The sequence below is a fragment of the Rhinoraja longicauda genome, chromosome 3 (genome assembly GCF_053455715.1).
Source record: "Rhinoraja longicauda isolate Sanriku21f chromosome 3, sRhiLon1.1, whole genome shotgun sequence".
NCBI lineage: Eukaryota > Metazoa > Chordata > Chondrichthyes > Rajiformes > Arhynchobatidae > Rhinoraja > Rhinoraja longicauda.
The window spans coordinates 70680683-70707493 of NC_135955.1; the positions used below are offsets into that span (position 1 = coordinate 70680683).

The 26811-nt window shown below is 41.2% G+C and overlaps 1 protein-coding gene across 1 annotated transcript in view; it reads left to right on the plus strand.

The window, feature by feature from the left end:
- tmem232 (transmembrane protein 232) overlaps window positions 1-22195 on the plus strand; it is a 39893-nt gene extending 17698 nt beyond the window's left edge. The window contains exons 9-14 of the mRNA XM_078397029.1: window positions 3223-3349; window positions 5985-6198; window positions 10608-10780; window positions 15126-15370; window positions 19539-19632; window positions 21928-22195. Coding sequence (XP_078253155.1) covers window positions 3223-3349; window positions 5985-6198; window positions 10608-10780; window positions 15126-15370; window positions 19539-19632; window positions 21928-22032 — 958 coding nt within the window. The 3' untranslated portion in view covers window positions 22033-22195. The remainder of the gene's footprint in view (window positions 1-3222; window positions 3350-5984; window positions 6199-10607; window positions 10781-15125; window positions 15371-19538; window positions 19633-21927) is intronic.
- The last annotated feature ends 4616 nt before the right edge of the window (window positions 22196-26811 follow it).

Sequence of the window (26811 nt, forward strand, 5' to 3'; positions counted from 1 at the left end):
TGCAGGAGTAGGCCATTCAGCCCTTCGAGCCAGCACCGCCATTCAATGCGATCATGGCTGATCACTCTCAATCAGTACCCCGTTCCTGCCTTCTCCCCAAACCCCCTCACTCCGCTATCCTTAAGAGCTCTATCCAGCTCTCTCTTGAAAGCATCCAACGAACTGGTCTCCACTGCCTTCTGAGGCAGAGAATTCCACACCTTCACCACTCTCTGACTGAAAAAGTTCTTCCTCATCTCCGTTCTAAATGGCCTACCCCTTATTCTTAAACTGTGGCCCCTTGTTCTGGACTCCCCCAACATTGGGAACATGTTTCCTGCCTCTAATGTGTCCAATCCCCTAATTATCTTATATGTTTCAATAAGATCCCCCCTCATCCTTCTAAATTCCAGTGTATACAAGCCCAATCGCTCCAGCCTTTCAACATATGACAGTCCCGCCATTCCGGGAATTAACCTAGTGAACCTACGCTGCACGCCCTCCATAGCAAGAATATCCTTCCTCAAATTTGGAGACCAAAACTGCACACAGTACTCCAGGTGCGGTCTCACCAGGGCCCGGTACAACTGTAGAAGGACCTCTTTGCTCCTATACTCAACTCCTCTTGTTACGAAGGCCAACATTCCATTGGCTTTCTTCACTGCCTGCTGTACCTGCATGCTTCCTTTCATTGACTGATGCACTAGGACACCCAGATCTCGTTGAACTCCCCCTCCTCCTAACTTGACACCATTCAGATAATAATCTGCCTTTCTATTCTTACTTCCAAAGTGAATAACCTCACACTCATCTACATTAAACTGCATCTGCCATGTATCCGTCCACTCACACAACCTGTCCAAGTCACCCTGCAGCCTTATTGCATCTTCCTCACAATTCACACTACCCCCCAGCTTAGTATCATCTGCAAATTTGCTAATGGTACTTTTAATCCCTTCGTCTAAGTCATTAATGTATATTGTAAATAGCTGGGGTCCCAGCACCGAACCTTGCGGTACCCCACTGGCCACTGCCTGCCATTCCGAAAGGCCCCATTTATCCCCACTCTTTGCTTTCTGTCTGTCAACCAATTTTCTATCCATGTCAGTACCCTACCCCCAATACCATGTGCCCTAATTTTGCCCACTAATCTCCTATGTGGGACCTTGTCGAAGGCTTTCTGAAAGTCGAGGTACACCACATCCACTGACTCTCCCCTGTCAATTTTCCTAGTTACATCCTCAAAAAATTCCAGTAGATTTGTCAAGCATGATTTCCCCTTCGTAAATCCATGCTGACTCGGAATGATCCCGTTACTGCTATCCAAATGCTCAGCAATTTCGTCTTTTATAATTGACTCCAGCATCTTCCCCACCACTGATGTCAGACTAACTGGTCTATAATTACCCGTTTTCTCTCTCCCTCCTTTCTTAAAAAGTGGGATAACATTTGCTATCCTCCAATCCACAGGAACTGATCCTGAATCTATAGAACATTGAAAAATGATCTCCAATGCTTCCACTATTTCTAGAGCCACCTCCTTAAGTACCCTGGGATGCAGACCATCAGGCCCTGAGGATTTATCAGCCTTCAGTCCCATCAGTCTACCCAAAACCATTTCCTGCCTAATGTGGATTTCCTTCAGTTCCTCCATCACCCTAGGTTCTCCGGCCCCTAGAACATTTGGGAGATTGTGTGTATCTTCCTCAGTGAAGACAGATCCAAAGTAACGGTTTAACTCGTCTGCCATTTCTTTGTTCCCCATAATAAATTCCCCTGTTTCTGTCTTCAAGGGACCCACATTTGCCTTGACTATTTTTTTCCTCTTCACGTACCTAAAAAAACTTTTGCTATCCTCCTTTATATTATTGGCTAGTTTACCCTCGTACCTCATCTTTTCTCCCCGTATTGCCTTTTTAGTTAACTTTTGTTGCTCTTTAAAAGAGTCCCAATCCTCTGTCTTCCCACTCTTCTTTGCTATGTTATACTTCCTCTCCTTAATTTTTATGCTGTCCCTGACTTCCCTTGTCAGCCACAGGTGTCTCTTACTCCCCTTAGAGTCTTTCCACCTCTTTGGAATAAATTGATCCTGCAACCTCTGCATTATTCCCAGGAATACCTGCCATTGCTGTTCTACCGTCTTCCCTGCTAGGGCCTCCTTCCAGTCAAATTTGGCCAGCTCCCGCCTCATGCCTCTGTAATCCCCTTTGCTATACTGTAATACCGACACTTCCGAATTTCCCTTCTGCCTTTCCATTTGCAGAGTAAAACTTATCATGTTGTGATCACTGCCTCCTAATGGCTCTTTTACCTCTAGTCCCCTTATCAGATCAGGATCATTACACAACACTAAATCCAGAATTGCCTTCTCCCTGGTAGGCTCCAGTACAAGCTGTTCTAAGAATCCATCTCGAAGGCACTCTACAAACTCTCTTTCCTGGGGTCCATTTCCAACCTGATTTTCCTAGTCTACCTGCATGTTGAAATCTCCCACAACCACCGTAGCATTACATTTTTGACACGCCAATTTTAGCTCCTGATTCAACTTGCACCCTATGTCGAGGCTACTGTTTGGGGGCCTATAGATAACTCCCATTAGGGTCTTTTTACCCTTACAATTTCTCATTTCTATCCATACTGATTCAACATCTCCTGATTCTATGTCACCCCTTGCAAGGGAATGAATATCATTCCTTACCATCAGAGCAACCCCACCCCCTCTGCCCACCTGTCTGTCTTTTCTATACGTTGTGTACCCCTGAATATTCAGTTCCCAGCCCTGGTCCTCTTGTAGTCATGTCTCAGTGATCCCTACAACATCATACTGGCCCATGACTAACTGAGCCTCAAGCTCATCCACTTTATTTTTTATACTACGCGCATTTAAGTACAACATTTTAACTTCTGTATTCACCTCCCCTCTCACATCGGTCACAATTGGCCCTGCCCTTAATTTCTTTTCCCCTCTAGAACTTCTGCTCCCATTCTTCCGAGAGTCTTTTGCAATATCTCCTGTATTCCCTTTTTTTACCTCATCTTCATATTCACAATTTGTCAACCCCTCCCCCCATTATTGAAACCAGTATAACTTATGAAATGATGCAATGCAAAAGCATCAGAAAACGCATTGTACAGTTTATAATATTTGTCACAGCACCTACTATATATTGCAAAGAAAAACAAAAACCGAAAAGTATAATAACCATGCAAATAAATGATGATAATATCTTGATTCTTTTCCAGGATTGATTCTGCACTTGGTTTACTTCTCCTTGGTGAAACTGCCAAAATAAACATGGCTTGTTTGAAAGCTTTGAAAGAGCTGGGAAAAAATCTTGTAACACATTTCAGTGTTCCCAACTTAAAGGAGGTAAAGTTACTTTCTGTCAATGCAAACTACTACAAACCATTCTTCTAAGAAATGTTTCCATAAAATTTTAAAGCAAAATGGTCCACTGCTGGAAATCTGAAATAAAACAGGTTAGGAAAACTGAGCAAGGTGACATTTCTGGACATCTTTGACCTGAAACACAAACTCTATTTCTCTTGCCACCGAATCTGTTGGGTTTCAACAGCATTTTGTGTTCTATTGTACAAATCCTTCCTTCTATAAAGGTTAACTGCAGAAATATTAAGCTGCAATTGTTCTAATGACCTACTTCAGGCAGAGTGTGGACTCTACCCTTCTTCACAATAATAACCGTAGCAATTTTGCTGTCACTTTTTTTAAAAATCTGCATAAAAAAATGAAGTATTTTTAGTTCTGAACCTTCTTTAAAATAATGACATTTGGTTAATAATATTTCTCAATGTTCCAATGAAATATATCATTTGACATATCTCCACATCATTCCCAGAATTAGATTGTTTCCAGTCGCATAATGCTAGAAGCACAACAAAGAAAAATGTTCACTTAAACGCATTTCACAAATTCCTTACCCACATTACTCCTTAAACTAATTTCTCTCTTGCACCCACACTCATGCCATTGTAATCTCTCGAGTTGACCATTTCAGTGTTTTCTTGATCAGCCTTTCATTTTCCACCTAATTTGAACAGGGTTCATCCAATTTTCTGCTGCCCATTCATTGCATGCATAGTTTCTTTCATCTCTCACCCTTTTTGCGGGCCTTGGCTTTGGTGGTTGTGAAGCCCTTTTGGCTTGTGTTATAGCTCTATGTCTCACTGGTTATTATCTTGATATTAATTAATTAACTAATAATCCTTTATTCGTCCCACAAGGGGGAAATTTGCAGGGTTACAGCAGCAAAGTGGATAGCAAAAATAAATAAGCATTCATTAAAAAATAAAATAACGGTAATTAACGGTAACCAGTGCTGGTTGTGCAGTCTGACGGCAGCAGGAAGGAAGGACCTTTGATATCTCTCCTTCCCACACTTGGGGCGAAGAAGTCTGTCACTGAAGGAGCTGCTCAGTGCAGTGACAGTATCCTGCATGGGGTGGGAGGAGTACTCCAGCAGTGATGATAGCCTTGCCATCATCCTCCTCTCTCCCACCGCCTGCACTGAGTTGAGGGGGCATCCCAGGACAGAGCTAGCCTTCTTGATCAGTTTATCCAGTCTCTTCCTGTCAGCAGTTGAGATGCTGCTGCTCCAGCAGACCACTCCATAGAAAATGGCTGATGCCACCACAGTGTCGAAGAAGGTCCTCAGGAGTGCCCCCTGCACTCCAAAGGACCGTAGTCCCCTCAGCAGGTACAGTCTGCTCTGGCCTTTCTTATACAGTGCATTAATATTATCAGTCCAGTCCAGTTTATTGTTCAGGTAAACACCCAGGTACTTATAAGAGTCCACTCTCTCAATGTCCATTCCCTGGATGTTAACCGGTGTCGAGGGGGTGTGGCTGCGCCTGCGGAAGTCCACCACCATCTCCCTGGTTTTCCCCGTGTTGATGTGGAGGCGGTTCCGCTGGCACCAGTTCATAAAGTCCTGGGTCAATTCTCTGTACTCCCTATCATCGTCATCTGTGATATCGCTGTGATATCACAATCAAGTTGCTTGAGCTTTTGCAAATAATTTGAAAATGTACTCCTCAACCAACTCCCTGTTCTAAATGGATTTGCATGCACAAAGTGTGCTATAAAGAACTGGATTATTTTGGCTTATTCAATAGAATAACATTATTATTGAGCAATGTAACTCAATAATTTTTGTTATTATTATCAACAATAAGGCACAGCTGGTATAGCTGCTGTTTCATGGCGCCATGGATCTGGGTTCGATCCTGACCACGGGTGTTATCTGTGTGGAGTTTGAGCGTTCTCCCTATTATCATGTGGGCTTCCTCTGGGTGCTCTGGTTTCCTCCCACATCCCAAAGACGTGCAATTTTGTAGGTTAATTGACCTCTGTAAATTGGCCCTCGTATATAGAATGGATGAAATGCAGAAATGGATCACGTGAAATCATGACTAGGCACCTGCAGCTGAGATATAGTGGAGAGTCTGATCTTTTACACAGCATCAAATGTGGAAACATTACAACTTTGGCACTTTACATTTCAGAGATAACTCAGAACTAGTGTGACTAGGTGATCAATGGTCAACCGGTTTCCCTGCTGTATATATCTATCTATCTATCTATCTATCTATCTATCTATCTATCTATCTATCTATCTATCTATCTATCTATCTATCTATCTATCTATCTATCTATCTATCTATCTATCAATCAATCAATCAATCAATCAATCAATCAATCGATCGATCGATCGATCGATCGATCGATCGATCGATCGATCGATCAATCAATCAATCAATCAATCAATCAATCAATCAATCAATCAATCACTCACTCACTCAATCACTCACTCACTCAATCAATCAATCAATCAATCAATCAATCACTCACTCACTCACTCACTCACTCACTCACTCACTCAATCAATCAATCAATCAATCAATCAATCAATCAATCAATCAATCAATCAATCAATCAATTATACAGGATAAGAATTTGAAACTAACATGTTGTATTTTAATTCTAGGAAAATGTGAGCACAGATATACATGTTTGCCCCTTGCAGCTAAATCAGCTCTACTGTTGTATTTTGGGGGACATCTGCCTCCATGGCAGTACGTCAGAAATCCAAAAAGCTGCTCTAACCGGGAGCGAGGTTCCATCAAAGTCAACCAACAGGACCAATACACCAGGATTAATTGAACTTCTACAAATCCGGTTGGCAGCAACAGCAGAAAATGGTAAAGTATGAGAATGAAATGTAAATCAAGATTTTAAGATTTAAAATTGAGAGTGAAATATCTGAATATTTGTTTATACTGCATTTACTTTCCTGGCATTTATATTTTTTAAACTGCTTTGCTATCCAGTTGATCTAAAACTTTGCATTAATTGCTATCCATAGATATTTCTGGATGCTTTTGAGTCCAAGAGGTTCCTGTCTTTACACTGTTCTCCAGAGGGATCTGTGGCATGTGGATAGATTAAGTGACATCAAGAATTAGAAACAATGAGTCCCCTTTTTTGGATACTAAGCATGCAGAAATGGATCTTGTGAAATCATGACTAGGCACCTGCAGCTGAGATATGGTGGAGCATCTGATCTTTTACACAGCATCAAATGTGGAAACATTACAACTTTGGCACTTTACATTTCACACTTCGTGCCCTAACTAAACCTCCCATATTGAGAAAATGACTGTCATGTGACAATACTTGCAGAGACCTGAGAGAAAGTGTCTCTATTCTGACAACGATAAATAGCACATAATATCTGTCAGCCTCATTTTGCTGTGTGCAAGATATTTAAAAGCTCATGCAGATTGAAATATTCTAGCCTGGCACCCTTGAGGCATCACTGGTGTCGGACCATAGAAAATGTCCCAGATAATCTTTCTCTGAGCAGAACTGTCCTTTTTAATACAGACACTCCCCGGGCCACTTAACTCTATGTTTCTGTAAATCAGAAACATTGTTGGCTGAGATTGCTAATGTTGCACTGGTAGGCTAAATAGCTGCAGATTAGTACAGATCTTAGTTAATTTTAATTCTTGTATAGATCTTAGTTAGAATTAGTTAATTAGTATAAATCTGCACAGCAGATTGAAAACATGCTGCACCACAGAATGTTGGTCTAGAGAGTTTCAACCTACATTTTCAAATTCATAATTATTTTGTCCATGAATAATTTTAGAATTTTATTTTCTCAGCTTCACTGCAACATGTTGCAGACTGTGCTTCTTTGATCATCCTGCATCTTGTGGTATGTGATGCCCTCGACACACAGTTCTCTATCAGGACAGACAACCATATGGTGATGCCTGCGTCCCTGCAAGGCAGACAGACTCTCTCTCTCTCTCTCTCTCTCTCTCTCTCTCTCACTCTCTCAATCACACTATCCCTCACTTCCATAGCTGCCTTTTATGCAGCTGACCAGAGACCTCCATATGTATTTTAAATATTTGATCATTTACCAGAGAACAGCATGACAATAACATGCATTCCAAGCTCGAAAGGTTGTTTCTATCATAGCTTTATTGAGGGAGGAAATATGGTAAATGCTTACCCTTGTTTGCAATATTCCCAAACTGATGCCAGCATTACACACAATGATGTTTTAAATGCTTTTATCTAGTTTCTAAGCAGCAATATCTTAAATGTTCAGATTGAACTTAAATGTAGGGAAGTTCTAAGCTCCATTCTTATGGCGATGAATACTGGGTCAGGTGGTCTGCTGTGGATCACATAACACTCTCATGAGGTTTGGGGGTAAGTTAGGTTCTTCAAGTCACCAACTCACTGAGTTCTTAAACTGTTTCCTGTCTCCTCTGGATCTACTTGTGTCTCCATATTTAAGTCAAGCCTCTCCATCTTAGACAATAGACAATAGACAATAGACAATAGACAATAGGTGCAGGAGTAGGCCATTCAGCCCTTCGAGCCAGCACCGCCATTCAATGCGATCATGGCTGATCACTCTCAATCAGTACCCCGTTCCTGCCTTCTCCCCATACCCCCTAACTCTGCTATCCTTAAGAGCTCTATCCAGCTCTCTCTTGAAAGCATCCAACGAACTGGCCTCCACTGCCTTCTGAGGCAGAGAATTCCACACCTTCACCACCCTCTGACTGAAAAAGTTCTTCCTCATCTCCGTTCTAAATGGCCTACCCCTTATTCTTAAACTGTGGCCCCTTGTTCTGGACTCCCTCAACATTGGGAACATGTTATCTGCCTCTAATGTGTCCAATCCCCTAATTATCTTATATGTTTCAATAAGATCCCCCCTCATCCTTCTAAATTCCAGTGTATACAAGCCCAATCGCTCCAGCCTTTCAACATACGACAGTCCCGCCATTCCGGGAATTAACCTAGTGAACCTACGCTGCACGCCCTCCATAGCAAGAATATCCTTCCTCAAATTTGGAGACCAAAACTGCACACAGTACTCCAGGTGCGGTCTCACCAGGGCCCGGTACAACTGTAGAAGGACCTCTTTGCTCCTATACTCAATTCCTCTTGTTACGAAGGCCAACATTCCATTGGCTTTCTTCACTGCCTGCTGTACCTGCATGCTTCCTTTCATTGACTGATGCACTAGGACACCCAGATCTCGTTGAACTCCCCCTCCTCCTAACTTGACACCATTCAGATAATAATCTGCCTTTCTATTCTTGCTTCCAAAGTGAATAACCTCACACTTATCTACATTAAACTGCATCTGCCATGTATCCGCCCACTCACACAACCTGTCCAAGTCACCCTGCAGCCTTATTGCATCTTCCTCACAATTCACACTACCCCCCAACTTAGTATCATCTGCAAATTTGCTAATGGTACTTTTAATCCCTTCGTCTAAGTCATTAATGTATATCGTAAATAGCTGGGGTCCCAGCACCGAACCTTGCGGTACCCCACTGGTCACTGCCTGCCATTCCGAAAGGGACCCATTTATCCCCACTCTTTGCTTTCTGTCTGTCAACCAATTTTCTATCCATGTCAGTACCCTACCCCCAATACCATGTGCCCTAATTTTGCCCACTAATCTCCTATGTGGGACCTTGTCGAAAGCTTTCTGAAAGTCGAGGTACACCACATCCACTGACTCTCCCTTGTCAATTTTCCTAGTTACATCCTCAAAAAATTCCAGTAGATTTGTCAAGCATAATTTCCCCTTCGTAAATCCATGCTGACTCGGAATGATCCCGTTAATGCTATCCAAATGCTCAGCAATTTCGTCTTTTATAATTGACTCCAGCATCTTCCCCACCACTGATGTCAGACTAACTGGTCTATAATTACCCGTTTTCTCTCTCCCTCCTTTCTTAAAAAGTGGGATAACATTTGCTATCCTCCAATCCACAGGAACTGATCCTGAATCTATAGAACATTGAAAAATGATCTCCAATGCTTCCACTATTTCTAGAGCCACCTCCTTAAGTACTCTGGGATGCAGACCATCAGGCCCTGGGGATTTATCAGCCTTCAGTCCCATCAGTCAACCCAAAACCATTTCCTGCCTAATGTGGATTTCCTTCAGTTCCTCCATCACCCTAGGTTCTCCGGCCCCTAGAACATTTGGGAGATTGTGTGTATCTTCCTCAGTGAAGACAGATCCAAAGTAACGGTTTAACTCGTCTGCCATTTCTTTGTTCCCCATAATAAATTCCCCTGCTTCTGTCTTCAAGGGACCCACATTTGCCTTGACTATTTTTTTCCTCTTCACGTACCTAAAAGATCATCAATCCAAAGCATTCCCTGATTATGACCCTTGCCATTTGGATAATATCCCAGCCAACAGTCAAACCCTTAACTTGATCAGCTCTCCAGTCGAAATTGATTAAAAAAAATTATAATTAAATTTTAACAGTACCTTACCGATGTCCCCGTCTTGACAATTTGATTTCAGCTCTTTATAGGCTTTCCCCCAGCCTCTCAACTTCCCAGGAATATTACATTTCTAATTTCTGAAACAAAGTATTATCAATGATTACTTTCAAATTCATCTATTCCTGCTGGCCACGTTCGTCTATAAAATCTATTGTGTTCATCTCCATCATCATGGAGTTAGTTATACTGTGAAAGATCTGTGGCAGAAAACAATTGATCAGTTTTGTGAGGCTATACCCCTGCACTGTCTCTTTGCCTGATATGTATTAAATTCTACATCAACCCATTCAGCATCAGCTCATGAAATATAAAATAAATCGATTATGGCTTCTATTCAAATTATGGTTGTTTGCATTACAAAGCGATTTAATGGTTTCAGTTTTACAATTTAACTTAAATTGTCACTTCCATGTCCCGAAAAGTAATATTCATTATAGATTCACATTTATTGCAGCAAAGATTGATTTCTGTTCTTACTGTGTGATTTAATGGCATCTCAAAGCATTTCATTTCCTTCTAACATGTTATCATTTATTAGCACTTTATGCACATGTAAATAATGCATCCTTTTTAACCAGTTATACTTTGTATTGGTGACTTTTAGTGATTTGGACACAAATCCTGTACATTTAAATGCTCTATCAAAATGCCAGGTTTCTTATCATTAAGAAAATATGCAGATTTATTTTTCTTGGATCCTGCAATCATCTTGCACATCTCAAACATCATTGGAAGCAAAGAGAATAAATAATTTATCTTGCAGACCACAGCTGGCGGGTTCGCTATGGAGCAGCATACAGTTTGGGAAAAATCTGTCATCTTCTTTATGGTGACAGAAATCGAGAGGGCATAAGGAATGCTGCATGGAAAGCTCTGCAGAAACATCAAACTGTGGAGCAAGACACTCGAGTGCTTGCAGCCATTAAAGTAGCTGAGGTAATTTCAGGTCAAAAGACAAGTGCTTTATTGTCATTTGTTCCAAAATGGAAGAATGAAATTCTTAATTGCAGCAGCACAACAAATATATAAACATAATAATCTGTAATCACCATAATAAGCAACAAAAAAGTTCAGCACTTTATATATATATATATATATATATATATATATATATATATATTTGAGTCTGGTTCAATGGGGGTAACTATGTCAAAAGCTTGCCATACATTCAGACAGATGTAAATATGTATAATATTGAGCTCCATCTGCCATAATTTACCAATATTATTTGCATTATTTTGAAAGTTCTTGCTTACTATATGATTGGTCCATTGATCCCACCCATCATTATCAAGTGCACATTCTCCATCCAACACATTGGAACATTTGTTCCAGAGGGTAACTACTCTGGAATCTAAAGTAGTTCAACTTAACTGTAATGGCGAGTACTAGAAATACTCAGCAGGCCAGGCAGTATCTGTGGAGAGTGAAACAAAGTTAACATTGAGGTTAGACACAAAATGCAGGAGTAACTTAGTGGGTCAGGCAGCATCTCTGGAGAAAAGGAATAGGTGACGTTTCGGGTCGAGACCCTTCATCGTACATTGGAACATGTTTACTGGAATGAGAAAAAGCAAATGTATTTTAAGTTGCAAAGAGGATGAGAGAATAAATGAAATAGGGTGGAAATCAAGCTTACCCCGGTGACCTAATGCTTTCAGAGTCAAATAGTTGATAGATAAATAAGGGCAGTTAGAAAGACAATTTACAAAAAACACAGAAAATGCTGAAATTACCCAACAGATCAGATAACATCTATGGAGAGAGAAAAACTGAGTTCATATAAATGACCCTGCATCAGAACACAAGCAGGAAAAGCCAATCATTTGAAACTCCGGTGTTCAATATAAATATATTCCTTTATTCGTTCCACACCGGGGAAATTTACAGTGTTACAGCAGCAAAGTGGATAGCAAGAGAGCAAGAGATCATTCATTATAAATAAAAGATAATGAGACAATGTCATCAGTTTTCTGTGTGTTCTTAGCTGTTATTGTTGACTCATTTGCTGGGAACAGTGCTGGTTGTGCAGTCTCACAGCAGTGGGAAGGAAGGACCTCCTATATCTCTCCTTCACGCACTTGGGGTGAAGAGGTCTGTCACTGAAGGAGCTACTCAGTGCAGTGACAGTGTCCTGCATGGGGTGGGAGTCATTGTTCAGCAGCGATGTTAGTTTTGCCATCATCCTCCTCTCTCCCACCACCTGCACAGAGTCGAGGGGGCAACCCAGGACAGAGATGACCTTCCTGACCAGCTTGTTGAGTCTCTTCCCTTCCGCCGCTGAGATGCTGCTGCTCCAGCAGACCACTCCATAGAAAATGGCCGATGCCACCACCGTTTTGTAGAAGGTCCTTAGGAGTGCCCCCTGCACTCCAAAGGACATGAGTCTCCTTAGCAGATAAAGTCTGCTCAGGCCCTTTCTGTATAGCGCATCAGTGTTTTCAGTCCAGTGCAGTTTATTGTTGAGTTAGACACCCAGGTACTTATAAGAATACACCCTCTCGATGTCCATTCCCTGGATGTTCACCGGTGTCGGGGGGACCTGGCTGCGCCTGCGGAAATCTACCACCATCTCCCTGGTTTAGCACGTGTTGATCCGGAGGCAGTTCCGCTGGCACCAGTCCACAAACTCCTTGTACGCCCTGTCCTCGTTGCCCGTGATGAGGCCGACGATGGCAGAGTCGTCAGAGAACTTCTGTAGATAGGAGTTTGCGGAGCTGTGCCTGAAGTCTGCAGTGTACAGGGTGAACAAGAATGGCGCTTGCACTGTTCCCTGCGGAACCCCTGTGCTGCAGACCACCCTGTCTGAGACCAGGTCCTTTGTCCTCACATACTGTGGTCGGTTGGTGAGGTAGTCCAGAATCCAGGATGTGAGGTGGTGATCCACTCCTGTGCGCTCCAGCTTGCCCCCCAGAAGCCCGGCTGGATGGTGTTGAATGCACTGGAGAAATCAAAGAACATGATTCTCACAGTGCTATCCGGCCTCTCCAGGTGTGAAAGAGCTCTGTTCCGTAGGTAGATGATGGTGTCCTCCACCCCGATGCGAGTCTGGTAGGTGAACTGCAGGGGATCCATTGATGGTCTCACCAGGGGGCGGAGATGAGCGAGGACCAGAGGCTCCAATGTCTTCATCAGGTGTGATGTCAGTGCCACCGGCAATGCACTTTTAGAAATAGTCCATCTAACAGAATATAAAGATGGCAAAAGATAATGTTTGCACTAGTGGGAGAGTCTAGGCCCAGAGGGCACAGCTTTAGAAAAAAAAAAGATGTACCTTGAGAAAGGAGATCTGTGGAATTAATTGAACAGTTTGAATGAACTATTTAGAAGCCAAGTTATTGGGTATTTTTAAAGTGGAGATTCACAGGTTCTTTATTAGTAAAGGTGTCAAAGGTTACGCGTAGGAGAATGGGGTTGAGAAGAAAAGATAGATTAACTATGATTGAATTGCGGAGTAGACTCACTGGGCCAAATGGCCTAATTCTGCTCCTATGATTTATGACCTTATAAAGGTGTTATTGTAAGGTTGGCAAGTTGTATCCAGTGGGTTACCAAAAGGATCGGTACAAAGGCATCAAAAAAGTGAAAAGGGCGCAGTTTGCTAAAAATATATAAATAAAGCAAATAAGCAAAATAATTAGCAGGTGGTTGTTACAACCTTTGATGGAAGAATGGTAAAACCGGATTTAAATGAAGAGATGGTGCAGCGGTAGAGTTGCTGCCTTTCAGCGCTTACAGCGCCAGAGACCCGGGTTCGATCCTGACTACGAGTGCTGTCTGTACGGAGTTTGTTCATTCTTCCCGTGCCGCCATGGGTTTTCTGTGAGATCTTCGGTTGCCTCCCACATTTCAAAAATGGACAGGTTTGTAGGTTAATTGGCTTTGTATAAATGTAAATTGTCTCTAGTGTGTGTAGGATGCGGGGACCGCTGCTCGGTGCGGACTCGGTGGGCCAAATGGCCTGTCTCTGCGCTGTATCTCTAAACTAAACTAAAAAAGAAGCTTCAGAATGTTGCTGTCCTCATTGATGAAACACAGAAATTCACCAGGCAGATAAGCAAGAAACTAGGCCCGTAATTCGGTAGGAGCATTCGGTATTATTGCAAGAGGAATGGCATACAAAATCAATAAATCTCCACATGGGGAGTGTAAAGGGGAGTTGTAGGCTATAGGGAACAGTCAGGAAAGTGGAGTTGATGCCAAGATTGGATTGGCCATGATCCATTGAGTGGTGAGCAGGCTCAAAATTACCCTCCTGCTCATATTTATTATGTTTTTAATCAATTGTTGACCCAACCAGTATCCTGCATTTATCAGGCTTCTGATCTAGTCAGTTCCCAGCACTAACACCTCAAATGCAGCCTCTGTTGCAGATGTCACATTTCCCTTTCAACAGTGTCCAATGCTTTGAACCTCATTTGTTTGCATCATTGTGCACACTACGGAAACTATTGGCATACTGTTTGATAATCATAATCCATATCTATTACAGCACAATTTCCAGGCATGTCCATTTTGGTGATGTTGTTGAAGGATAGCTATTGGCAGTTTCCCAAAACATCAACTTAATATCAAAATTGAAAATTTTCGCAATACAACAGTTTCTTAGCATTTCACTAAAATCACTCGACATTGTGCATTCAGATCTCTTTTAATTTGGCACAAAGCCTCAAAATTGCTGGTTTAGAGTTAAGATTGTGTTTTTAACTTTGTGAGAATCATGAAGGACAGAATCTACAGTTTTCTATCAACTGACTGGCAATCAACCTCATCTTTATTGTTGATTCACCACTTCAAGCACTGACAGATTTATGATATAATATGTAAAGAATGTAAAGTGTTTTGAATATGCCTTCAATTAGAAGTCTGTACACTGATTCCCTTTCCAAGCCTGTACCCGACTGACTCACCCACTTGTGTTATGATCCTGGAATGGACCAGCTAATTCAAAAAGCTTGAAAAAGTGGGTTCCTGTATGAGAGTGACTTTTGACTACATGCCTTGACCTTGAACAATATTCTATGCAGCCAATGAGCCTCAATGATAAATAACTACTTTACTGAATAAGATTTTTTTCTAAAGTGTAGACACTTTGGATTCAGTATCAAAGGGGCTTCCCCTGTTTGTCTGTCCCAATGGTTATGGGAGAGCTGCAGAAAGCAAGATTAAAAATAATTAAAATTGATGTATCTTTATTTTTAAGACCTTGTTTTGCTATTTGTACAGACATGATGCTTATCCATGCTTCACTTAAATCATATTGGCAACCTTTTTTTCCCAGGCAGAATTAAATGGTCCAATAAATCCTTTCTTTAATACAAGCCCTAAGACTTCATCCCTCAAACGCTCAGTAGCATTTTGCTCTCTGGGTTGGCGAATTGCAAGTGTTTTGTCTCAGCTTTGCCTGCCTCCAGTGGTTCCTTACATTCCTTTGCCTCGATTGTTGCCACAAAGACCCACTCATTCCAGACCTCCACTTAAGAGAAAAGAAAGTGTCAACAAAAGAATTGCGCGTCTTCCCCTCAGGTAAGTACAAATTTTATACAATAACTTAGAAATCTGATAATAAAATTAAAACTCCATAATTTTACATTAATAGTTGTGTTAAGTCACAATTAGGAACTGAAATTATTGGATGGGCATTTTTCTTTCTTTAAAACTTCCTTGAACATAACATGCCTTAAACATCTCAACATTTACCATGGCCATTATGTGATGGGTGAGGCAGAAGAAAACACTATGGAATCGGGGGCTGTAAAATGCTCACAAATGCTTAAAATGCCATTTAAGAGGCTTTTAGAAAGGCATATTGATATTCAGTGAAAGAAGGGATACAGATCATGTGTAGGCAGAGGAGATTAGCTTAACTTGACATCATATTTGGACAAAGGGCTTGTTCCTGTGCTGTACTGTTCTATGTTCCAAATATAAATGCCATATACATTACAAGAGTTGTTGGCAGGAATTTGCAAAGGAAGAGAAAAGTGAGAGCAATTTTTGAGAATAACACTAGATTCAGGAGGTGGCCAATTACAGGTTATTGAGTTGCCCGGGCAAACATTAAATCTTGAGAGTGAATAATCAAGGAGTGTTTCTGCAATCAGCATCACCAAGGGCATGATTTGGAAATTATTACTGATGGAAACCAATGAAAAAATTATTGGATGGATTAAGATACAGAAAAGAAGTAAAACTGTTAAGAATCCTTCAGTTATCATGAAATTACAGTAAATAATAGATTCCAGATATTCTCCAAAGCTGCAAAGGTTAACAACCGCCAAGACAACTAGAATACTGAAGTTGTCTTGATGCAGGGTTTAAGCCCAAAATATCAACAATTCTTTAGAGTTTAAAGATACAGCACGGAAACAGGTCCTTCAGCCCACCGAGTCCACACCGGCCAGCAATCACCCCTTACACTAACACTATCCTATATACTAGGGACAATTTTACAATTTTACCGAAGCCAATTCACTTACAAACCTGTATGTCAATGGAGTGTGGGAGGAAATCAGAACACCCAGCCAAAACCCATGTGGTGACAGGGAGAACGTACAAACTCCATACTGTCAGCACCTGTAGTCAGGATCGAACCCAGGTCTCTGGCGCTGTAAAGCAGCAACTCTACCCTTGCACCACTGTGATGCCCCAATTCCTTTTCCTGCAGATGCTGCTCAACCCACTGAGTTCCTCCAGCAGATTGTTTAGTGCTGTAGAATATTAACGTGGTTAGCTAATACATTGACACAATCTTAATGTCATGACTATTATGTTGAGATTTTTTTGCTCAGGAAAATCAATAGCGATTTAAGCTGGAACAAATAGGGAATCTAGAGCCCAAGAACAGTTCACGATCATGGAATATCTCCGATTCGTTGCAATCCTTATCCACATTTATAGTGTCTCAAATCTTCTGCCTAATTACCTTTGAGAGTCTGGAGATTGAGCCAGGAGTGATCCTTCAGATGTACAATAGTCAAGATGATAAAGCCCTCAGTCAGAACATTTTCCCCAGGGTGGAATTGTGAAACATAGAAACATAGAAAATAGGTGCAGGAGTAGGCCATTCGGCCCTTCGGGCCTGCACCACCATTCAATATGATCATGGCTGATCATCCAGCTCAGTAGCCTGTACCTGCCATCTCTCCATACCCCCTGATCCCTTTAGCAAAAAGGGCCACATCTAACTCCCTCTTAAATATAGCCAATGAACTGGCCTCAACAACCTTCTGTGGCAGAGAATTCCACAGACTCACCACTCTCTGTGTGAAGAAATGTTTTCTCATCTCGGTCCTAAAGGACTTCCCCCTTATCCTTAAGCTGTGACCCCTGGTTCTGGACTCCCCCAACATCGGGAACAATCTTCCTGCATCTAGCCTCTCCAACCCCTTAAGAATTTTATATGTTTCTATAAGATCCCCCCTCAGTCTTTAGAGTGTATAGTTTTAGAGTGTATAGCTTTAAGACGATAGAGGCAAAGTTTAAACGAGATATGTGGAGCAAGTTCTTATGTACACAGACAATGGTGGGTGCCTGGAATATGTTGCCAGGGTGGTGGTGGATGCAGATACAATAGTGGCATTAAAGAAGATTTTAGATAGGCATGTGTATATGTAAGGAATGGAGGAATATTGATCATGTGAGGCAGAGGAGATTAGATTAACTTGGTATCATGTCCTCTATGTGTCTCATTAGTCACCTCAGCTTCATGAGACTGCAGAAGAGAACTGTTTAAAGCAGTCACTAATGTGTATATGTTGATTAAATGGAATAGATTAGTTTAGTTTATTCTGATGTCGGAAAATATTCTATAAAGTTATTATTAACATTTATGAAAAGGTGCTTCCTGATTCTTCCATTAAATGGTTGGTGTATAAGTAGCTATTAAAAAACAAACCCATCCCCACGTTTCCTCTGTGTCCTGCAGTTTTGCATTGCTTCCGCTCTTCCCAAACAGAACAAGGATAGAGTTCCCCTGGTCCTTACCTTTCACCCCATCAGACTTGGAGAAAGGGATTAAAAGTAACATTAGCAAATTTGCAGATGACACAAAGCTGGGTGGCAGTGTGAACTGCGAGGAAGATGCTATGAGGTTGCAGGGTGACTTGGACAGGTTGTGTGAGTGGACGGATGCATGGCAGATGCAGTTTAATGTGGATAAGTGTGAGGTTATCCACTTTGGTGGTAAGAATAGGAAGGCAGATTATTATCTAAATGGTGTCAAGTTAGGAAAAGGGGACGTACAACGAGATCTCGGTGTCCTAATGCATCAGTCACTGAAAGGAAGCATTCAGGTACAACAGGCAGTGAAGAAAGCCAATGGAATGTTGGCCTTCATAACAAGAGGAGTTGAGTATAGGAACAAAAAGGTCCTTCTGCAGTTGTACAGGTGAGCCGGCACCTGGAGTACTGTGTGCTGTTTTGGTCTCTAAATTTGAGGAAGGATATTCTTGCTATTGAGGGCGTGCAGCGTAGGTTTACTAGGTTAATTCCCGGAATGGCGGGACTGTCCTATGTTGAAAGACTGGAACAACTAAGCTTGTATACACTGGAATTTAGAAGGATGAGAGGGGATCTTATTGAAACATATAAGAATATTAAGGGGTTGGACACGTTAGAGGCAGGAAACATGTTCCCAATGTTGGGGGCGTCCAGAACCAGCGGCCACAGTTTAAGAATAAGGGGTAGGCCATTTAGAACGGAGATGAGGAAAAACCTTTTCAGTCAGAGAGTTGTAAATCTGTGGAATTCTCTGCCTCAGAAGGCGGTGGAGGCCAATTCTCTGAGTGGTTTCAAGAGAGAGCTAGATAGAGCTCTTAAGGATAGCGGAGTCAGAGGGTATGGGGCGAAGGCAGGAACGGGGTACTGATTGGGAATGATCACATTCAATGGTGGTGCTGGCTCAAAGGGCCGAATGGCCTATTCCTGCACCTATTGTCTATTGTCTATTGTCAGACTCCGAATCCAACACATCATGCTCCGACATTTCCGTCACTACCAACATGATCTCGCCACGACTCACATCTTCCGATCCCAATCAATTTCTGTCGCGACCACACCCTCCACCACTCCTTAGTTCGCACAACAAACTCACCAAAAATGCCCCTCCTCCTCAGGTACTTTTCCCTGCAACTGCAGGAGAAGTAACATCTACCAGTACACCTTCTCCCTCACACCCATCCAGGGACTCCAGCGGCCCTTCCAGGTGAAACAGAGGTTCACACACACCTCCTATAACCTCATCTATTGCACTTGGTGCTCCCAATGTAGCATCCTTTACATCGAGACCAAGCGTAGACTTTGTGACTGTTTTCCTCAATATTTTTATTCCGACATTCTAATTTTGACTTTTGCCATCATGGATGAAAATACTTTAAATAACTGATGCAATTCTGTCTTTTCATGTGAATCTCATTTTGTATTTAGGATCACATTAAATTATATCCAAACAAGAAGTGTGAAGCATGAATCAAAATGGTTTTATAGTTACTTCTACAATAAAATCAATTCAAATATACAGAGAAGCTTCTTTTAAATTTGTGTCTATTTTAACAAATGAGTTCACCTCTAATCGAAATGTCACAGTTTAAGCAAAGTTCTCTTTTTCTTGTGGCGCTAATTATTTTGCAAAACTTTTATGTTTTTTTATATGTGAGTTGTTTAATATAACTCTAAATGTCATGTTTTATTGCAGCCAAGAAATAATGTTGGCACAAGCAGGTAAACATTCATTACCCGATTTCAATACTCGCACAGACTTTGATCTGCGAAGGATCGTGGAAGATCAGGTAAATCAGATAAATGTTGCCATTTATTAATTATTGATCTGTATTCCACCTGCAGGCATTGTCCTTCCATCCATTTACTCTGACTCCCTTATCAATCAAAGATTATTACATTTTATCTTAGGATTACAATCTTCCTGAGAAGAGATATCCTTGATTTTCCTGAGAAGTAATATCCTAGTTTTCACAAAAAGGTGTATCCTGTTTTACCCACTAAATTGTCACAAGCCAAGTTTAAGCATCTTTAACCCTTTAACTTTGGGTATGATTCTGCTCACCATTAACAATACCCTGCTTTTCTGTTTTTCTTTCCTGCCAAGGTGGATTACTTTACTGTTTTCTATTTTGTATTCCATCTGTTATGCTGTCACCGATTCGCATTGCCTGAGTATATCTCTTTGAAAACCCATAGTTTCAAGAAATTTGAAATAAAACCAGCAAATGTTGGAGATATTCTGCAGTTCAGACTGTCTCAAGATATATCCCTCCAGGTCTCCACATCCTCCTCACAATCCCCACGGGCACCAAGATTTGTATCAACCCTGAATATATTAACTTTGTCCCCACCATCCAAGACATTGATATAGATTAGGAACAGCTGAAGCCCATACCCATCAACACAAAAATGAACCATTCATTCCTACTCTGTATTTTCTATTCATCAACCAATCCTTAATCCTGTATATACTTCCCAATATCATCTGCTCGAATTTTATTTGATAGCCTTGTGCAGCAGCTTACTAATCAATAAATGTTGCTGGATAGAACTAGCGACACCTTCTTCCATCACTTTGCAAATGATTGAAAGCAGGCTGGCCGGGCAGTAATTAGACCTTTACATTTGTTCCACTTTTTTTTGAACAGGGCAATTTTACATTTTAACTGTGCTTGGGCCATTATTCATTCAGGAGCTTAAGCTATTGAACAAATTAATATTGTTGGGGAGAAAAACAGCATGTAAATCGTGTTGGGGGACAGTATTTGTGCTGTGATTAACTCCACTCTAGCAAGGAGGATGTTGGAAGGTCAAGCACTGCAGTGAGGGGTTGACAAGGGGGTTGGTATATTATATTTTGGCTTTCCACCTCCCACATTTCTGAAGCATTTTGCTGTGTGAAATAATAATACAGATTGCACCATTTGATACCAGATTCCTACAAGTCACCCAAAATGTTTGTATTTTCTCACTGCAGATTTAAATAAATCAGAAAATTACACATTACCAATGTCATGATTATTTTTGTTCATTAAATTGTATTTTGTGTCTTTTCATTTCTTCATGAAAGTTTCTACCTGAGGCTATCAAATATCAGGATTTGGCGAAAATCAGTATTGTTGGGGAAAAAAACAACATAACGTCATCATCATGCAATGTGGAAACAGGCCCTTCAGCCCAACTTGCCCACACCGACCAATATTTCCCATCTACATGAGTCCCACCTGCCTGCATTTGACCCATATCCCTCTAAACCTATCCTATCCATGTACCTGTTTAAATGTTTTTTAAACATTGTGATAGTTCCTGCCTCAACTACCTCCTCCGGCATATACCCACCACCTTTGTGTAAAAAAGTTACCCTTCAGGTTCCTATTAAATCTTTCCCCCCTCACCTTATACTTATGTCCTCTGCTTCTCTATTCCCCAACTCTGAGAAACAACCTCTGTGCATTTACCGATCTATTCCTCTCATGATTTTGTACACCTCCATAAGATCATCTCTTATCCTCCTACACTCCAAGCTATAGAATCCTAGCCTGCTCAACCTTTCCCCTTGAGTCCTGTCATCATCCTTATAAATCTTCTTTACATCTTTTCCCGCTTGACAACATCTTTCCTATAACATGGTGTCCAAATCTGAATACAATACTCAAAATGTGACTTCATCATGTCTTATGTAACTACAACATGATCTCCCAACCTCTAACTCAATACTGACTAATGAAGGCCAAGATGAAAGCCTTTTTGACCTGTGATGCCACTTTCAAAAAACTATGTACTTGCACACCTAGATCGCTCTGCTCTATAACACTCCCCAGAGCCCGACCATTCACTGTCTAGGTCCTGCCCATGCGAGACGTCCCAAAATGCAATGCCTCACATTTCTCTGTATTAAATTCCATCAACCATTCCTCAGCCCACCTGGCCAATCGATAAAGATCCTCCTGCAATTTTTCACAACCATCTTCACTATCTACAATACCACCCACTTTGTGTCATCTGCAAACTTATAAATATGTTTATTTTACATTATAATTAATGTATTACATTTTTCTGCATTTCCCGTCTTTGTCCAACAGTGGAGAAAAGACCTCTGTAAAAAATTGGAAGAAGAAGAAAGGAACAGGGAGCTACAATTACAAGAAAAACATCCAATTGATGCAGACGAGGGAAGAGACACTTGAAAATAATATCAACTGCAAATTCTTGTTTGATGGAAAATCTCAAGGCATCAATGTATGTCCTTGCTATCATTACTGTGTTAGACGAGGGAACAGTATCATGAAATGAAATGCTTATTCTCGCCCACCAATCTTTTCTGACATTCTGATAGAATTCATTAAAACAAAGAAGCAACTGGAACTTTTGGAAATCCAGTTAACATTAGTACTCACATACTATGAAAAGTCCTGTATTCTATTGAAAGAATATATTCTTAAACCCTAACGATAAAATATTATATTACTAATCTGGAACAATATAATTAATCAATAATAATGTGATTAATTTTTGTTATAATCCATCCGTTGATTACTTTTAGTCATAAGCCATTATTTAGTAGGCTATCACAGTATGCTTCGAGATTTTTTTTTAAATCATTCAATTGTGATCAATTCATTCCTTGGTGCAGGCATTGTTGTCAAGGCGACACCATATTATAGGAAAGATGTTGTCAACCTTTCCCTGTAGCTCAGACCCTCGAATCCTGGCATCATCCTTGTAAATCTTCTCGGTTGTCCTGCGTTATGGGGAGAAGGCAGGAGAATGGGATTAGGAGGGAGAGATAGATCAGCCATGATTGAATGGTGGAGTAGACTTGATGGGTCGAATGGCCTAATTCTACTCATATCACTTATAACCTTATGACCTTAAGACCAGCACATTCCTAACTACACGAAGTTGACAACTTCTGTGGTGTTTGGTTCCAAAAGTTATGGCATAAGGTGAAATTTATGCAAGGCAGATTTAACTGGCAACTTAAGACATATTCACTATTTTAGACTATGATGGCACCATGTTCACATCTTGCCATATTCTATGTATTGCATAAAACCAATGTATTCTGAATTAAAATGTTAAAAAAATGTAACAGGGTCATAGAGAGATACAGCATGGAAATAGGCCCACCAAGTCCATGCTGACCATCAAATCATTCTAGGTAGACACAAAATGTTGGAGTAACTCAGCGGGTCAGGCAGCATCTCAGGAGAGAAGGAATGGGTGACGTTTCGGGTCGAAGAAGGATCTTCTTCAGTCTGAAGAAGGAACTCGACCCAAAACGTCACCCATTCCTTCTCTCCCAAGATGCTGCCTGACCCGTTGAGTTACTCCAGCATTTTGTGTCTACCTTCAATTTGAACCAGCATCTGCAGTTATTTTTCTATACATCAAATCATTCCAGCTCATATTATTCTACCCTCATTCTCATCAACTCCCCCCCCACATCCTACCACTCACCTATATGCACTCGGGTAGATGCACAGAGTCTTTTACCCAGAGATGGGGACTCGAGTACCAGAGGACATAGGTTCACGGTGAAGGTGAAAAGATTTAATAGGAATCCGAGGGGTAACCTTTTCACACAGAGGGTGGTGGGTGTATGGAACAAGCTGCCAGAGGAGATAGTTGAGGGTGGGACTATCCCCTCATTTAAGAAACAGTTGGACAGGTACATGGACAGGACAGGTTTGGAGGATATGGACCAAGCGCAGACCAAGTGGGACTGGGGTAGCTGGACATTGCTGGCCGATGTGGGCGAGTTGGGCCGAAGGGCCTGTTTCCACACTGTATCAATCTATGACTATCTATGACTATATATTCAGGGCAATTTACAGTGTCCAATTAACCCATGAGCCTTTGGAATGTGGGGGGAAACCTAAGCACTCAGCGGGACTTCAAGCAGTCACAGGGAGAACATGCAAACTCCACACGGTCATCATTGGAGATCAGGATTGAACCTTGGTCACTGGAGCCATGAAACAGTACCACTGCACCATAGATGAAATCAATTTTCGAGATAAAGATAAAATCTCATGGATTAATTGGAAAGTAATTTAACATTAACCTCTCTACCTTAATTCCTAGATTTGACTTTTTTTGGCAGCAGAATGCCTTGATCATATCTCTTTGGTGATTTATCCTGAACTGAATCATCTGCTTGAGACTCTTCAGCATCTTATTAGCTCAGTTAATCCCTCTTTGTAAACTTTTGAGAGTAAGATTTAGCATTTTTTGATAATGTCAATTTGTAGCTCTAGTTCAAGTTGAAGAGCCAACTTGACAGTTTACTGATAATATTTTTACATCTAAGAGATGAGGTGATGCTAAAACCAGGCCTCAAATACGACAATACTAACCAGCCTCTTATGTTAAACATCTGAACAACAAGCCTGAGAGCTTTCAGCATGGCACACGAGAAGGAATCTCATCGCAATCCACAGCCGCAATGCCTCCCCATTAATGGAGCTCAATGGTCATTGGCCATTTTAAATGCAGGCATTGATTTCTCCTCCTTTGCAATGTTTGTGCAAAGTGGCACTTCATTCCACTAGTAAACCAGTCATATACCACTCAACCACTTGCTCAATGAAATTACCCTGGTCCCCTCTCGGATGATTTCAGTTAGCACCTTTGGAAATTGCTTAGCTGCCAGCACCCACTCCACTCACTTCAGCATTACGCAATTACACACAAGCTTTTAAAAAGATGAAAGCACTCATGACCTACCATGAAAGCTTTCATATTTCACTGTTTTTAGTTTTCAAGTCTTAAAAGCTTCTCCTGGACAATGGTCGGGTTTTTCCTTTTCAGTAATCACTCTGGACAGGCTGCTATGAAGTTGCAGAAAGACCCATGAATACAGGGCTTCACTGTGCTGCCCCAGGCAGTTACAATGCCTAATGATAAGGGCAAGGGACTTTCTTTGGCTGAGAGGGACCTCCCTTTGTAAAATGACTTTCACAGAAACTGGCTGATATATACTGTAGCTTTCTCCGCCATCTTATAGACCTGCCAGATCTGTTTCTGAATCCACAAACTCATTTTCCACTGCACCCCTTTCCCTACACTCTACTAGGAATGCCAGCAGATGTCTGCAAATAATATTCAAATTCACCACCTCCAATAAATTCAATGGAATGGGATGGGATTTTCACATTCTGTATTATGCATTCCTAAAATATGGGCATTTTGGCTAGGTCAACATATTCCCGCTGTAATTTCCCCTGCACTAAGCTGCATGCTAGGCTATTGCATTGGTTGCTGGATCATATGCAGCCGAACCCGGTAAGCAGAGTGGATTTCTTCCTTGAAGGACATTAGTGTACCAAATGGGTTTAATTACATGAATTTACAGACCTCGGCTGCCAAGGTGGTATTCAAACTCAACTCACTAGACCAACTGTTGAGTAGTCCAGTAACCTAACAACCATCCTACAATCACCAAAGGTTGTGATTCCCAAGCTGGAGCATTTTCAGAATTGTTGTTGCTACCAATATGCATTTATTCCCAAGGAATCAAGGATTTTAGACTTCCAATATCTGGTGTCGTTTATTTTCTGCTTATAACATCTGATTCTGTGCCATGTTTGAAATGGCAACATTCTGAATATCACAAAAGGTTTAGGATAGCAGTTTAGTTTAGTTTAGTTTAGAGATACAGTATGGAAACACACCCTTTCAGCCCACCAGGTCTGTGCCGACCAGCGATCCCCACACATTTACACTATCCTATACCCACTAGGGACAATTTTTACATTTACCAAGCCAATTAACCTACAAACCTGCATGTCTTTGGAGTGTGGGAGGAAACCGAAGATCTCGGAGAAAACCCACGCCGGTCACGGGGAGAACGTACAAACTCCGTACAGCACCCATAGTCGGGATTGTACACAGGTCTCCGGTGCTGCATTCGCTGTAAGACAGCAACTCTACCGCTGTGCTATCGTGCCGCCCCAAACACATTGTTAAACACATTCCTTCCCATTTGAAATGTAAAATGCAAATACCAGAACAAGATACTGGCTGAAAATCAGTGGGTTACTGTAGATAAAATTCAATTCATATCTTCAGAATGGAAACTTGAAATCATTCTATTTTCACATATATGATGTAGTTATCATGATCGGTGCATCAATATTGCCATATTGATCAGATCAAACCACACCGGATGCAAGACTACTTTGCTGCTTTAATAAATAACCTCTGGAATTACAATGGCCTTGGAGAGAGGAGCAACATTGAGGACGGACTGATCCCTACCCTAAGAGATTGAGATGCCACCAAAAGATGGATTAAAGACAGGGTCGTCTGGGCACTTCAACATTGGTTGGCAAACATATCGAGAGTCCTGCAAAAATTGAATATCAGCTGTGGCAGCTCCCACAACCTGCAGATATACTGCCATATGGCTTAACTTTGGGATGAATCAACTGGGTCAAGATTGATAGATGACCCACTCCAAATCAGCTGCCATGGGCATTGCATCCAAGTAAATAGAGAATATATTTCCTCTATGGTACATGCGTGAATTAAACCTCTTATTTAAATTACAACAGCAATGTGGGAAACAGGCAAGTTCACTTGGTAGATGTCAATGACATTTACAGTTGTGACATCATAGAGTCATACAGAATGGGAACACATCCTTTGGCCCAAGACTGAAGAAGGGTCTGACCGAAAATGTCATCTGTCCATTTCCCTCTCCAGTTGCTGCCTGAACAGTTTAATTCATCCCATACTTATTTTTTGGTGATTTACTATGTCCATTGTATTAATATTTTACTGAATTTAAAAACAACAAAGTATGTGCACGTATATCATCAAGATTTAAAGCTCCTCAGTTAGTGGCCAATCATTTCTAATCCTGCTTGAAATGCTCCCTTGATAAATGGCACACGATGAAGAATTTGTATTTATTTTTCATCATATTCCTCTCTATACATATTATTGGCAGGCTGAAAACA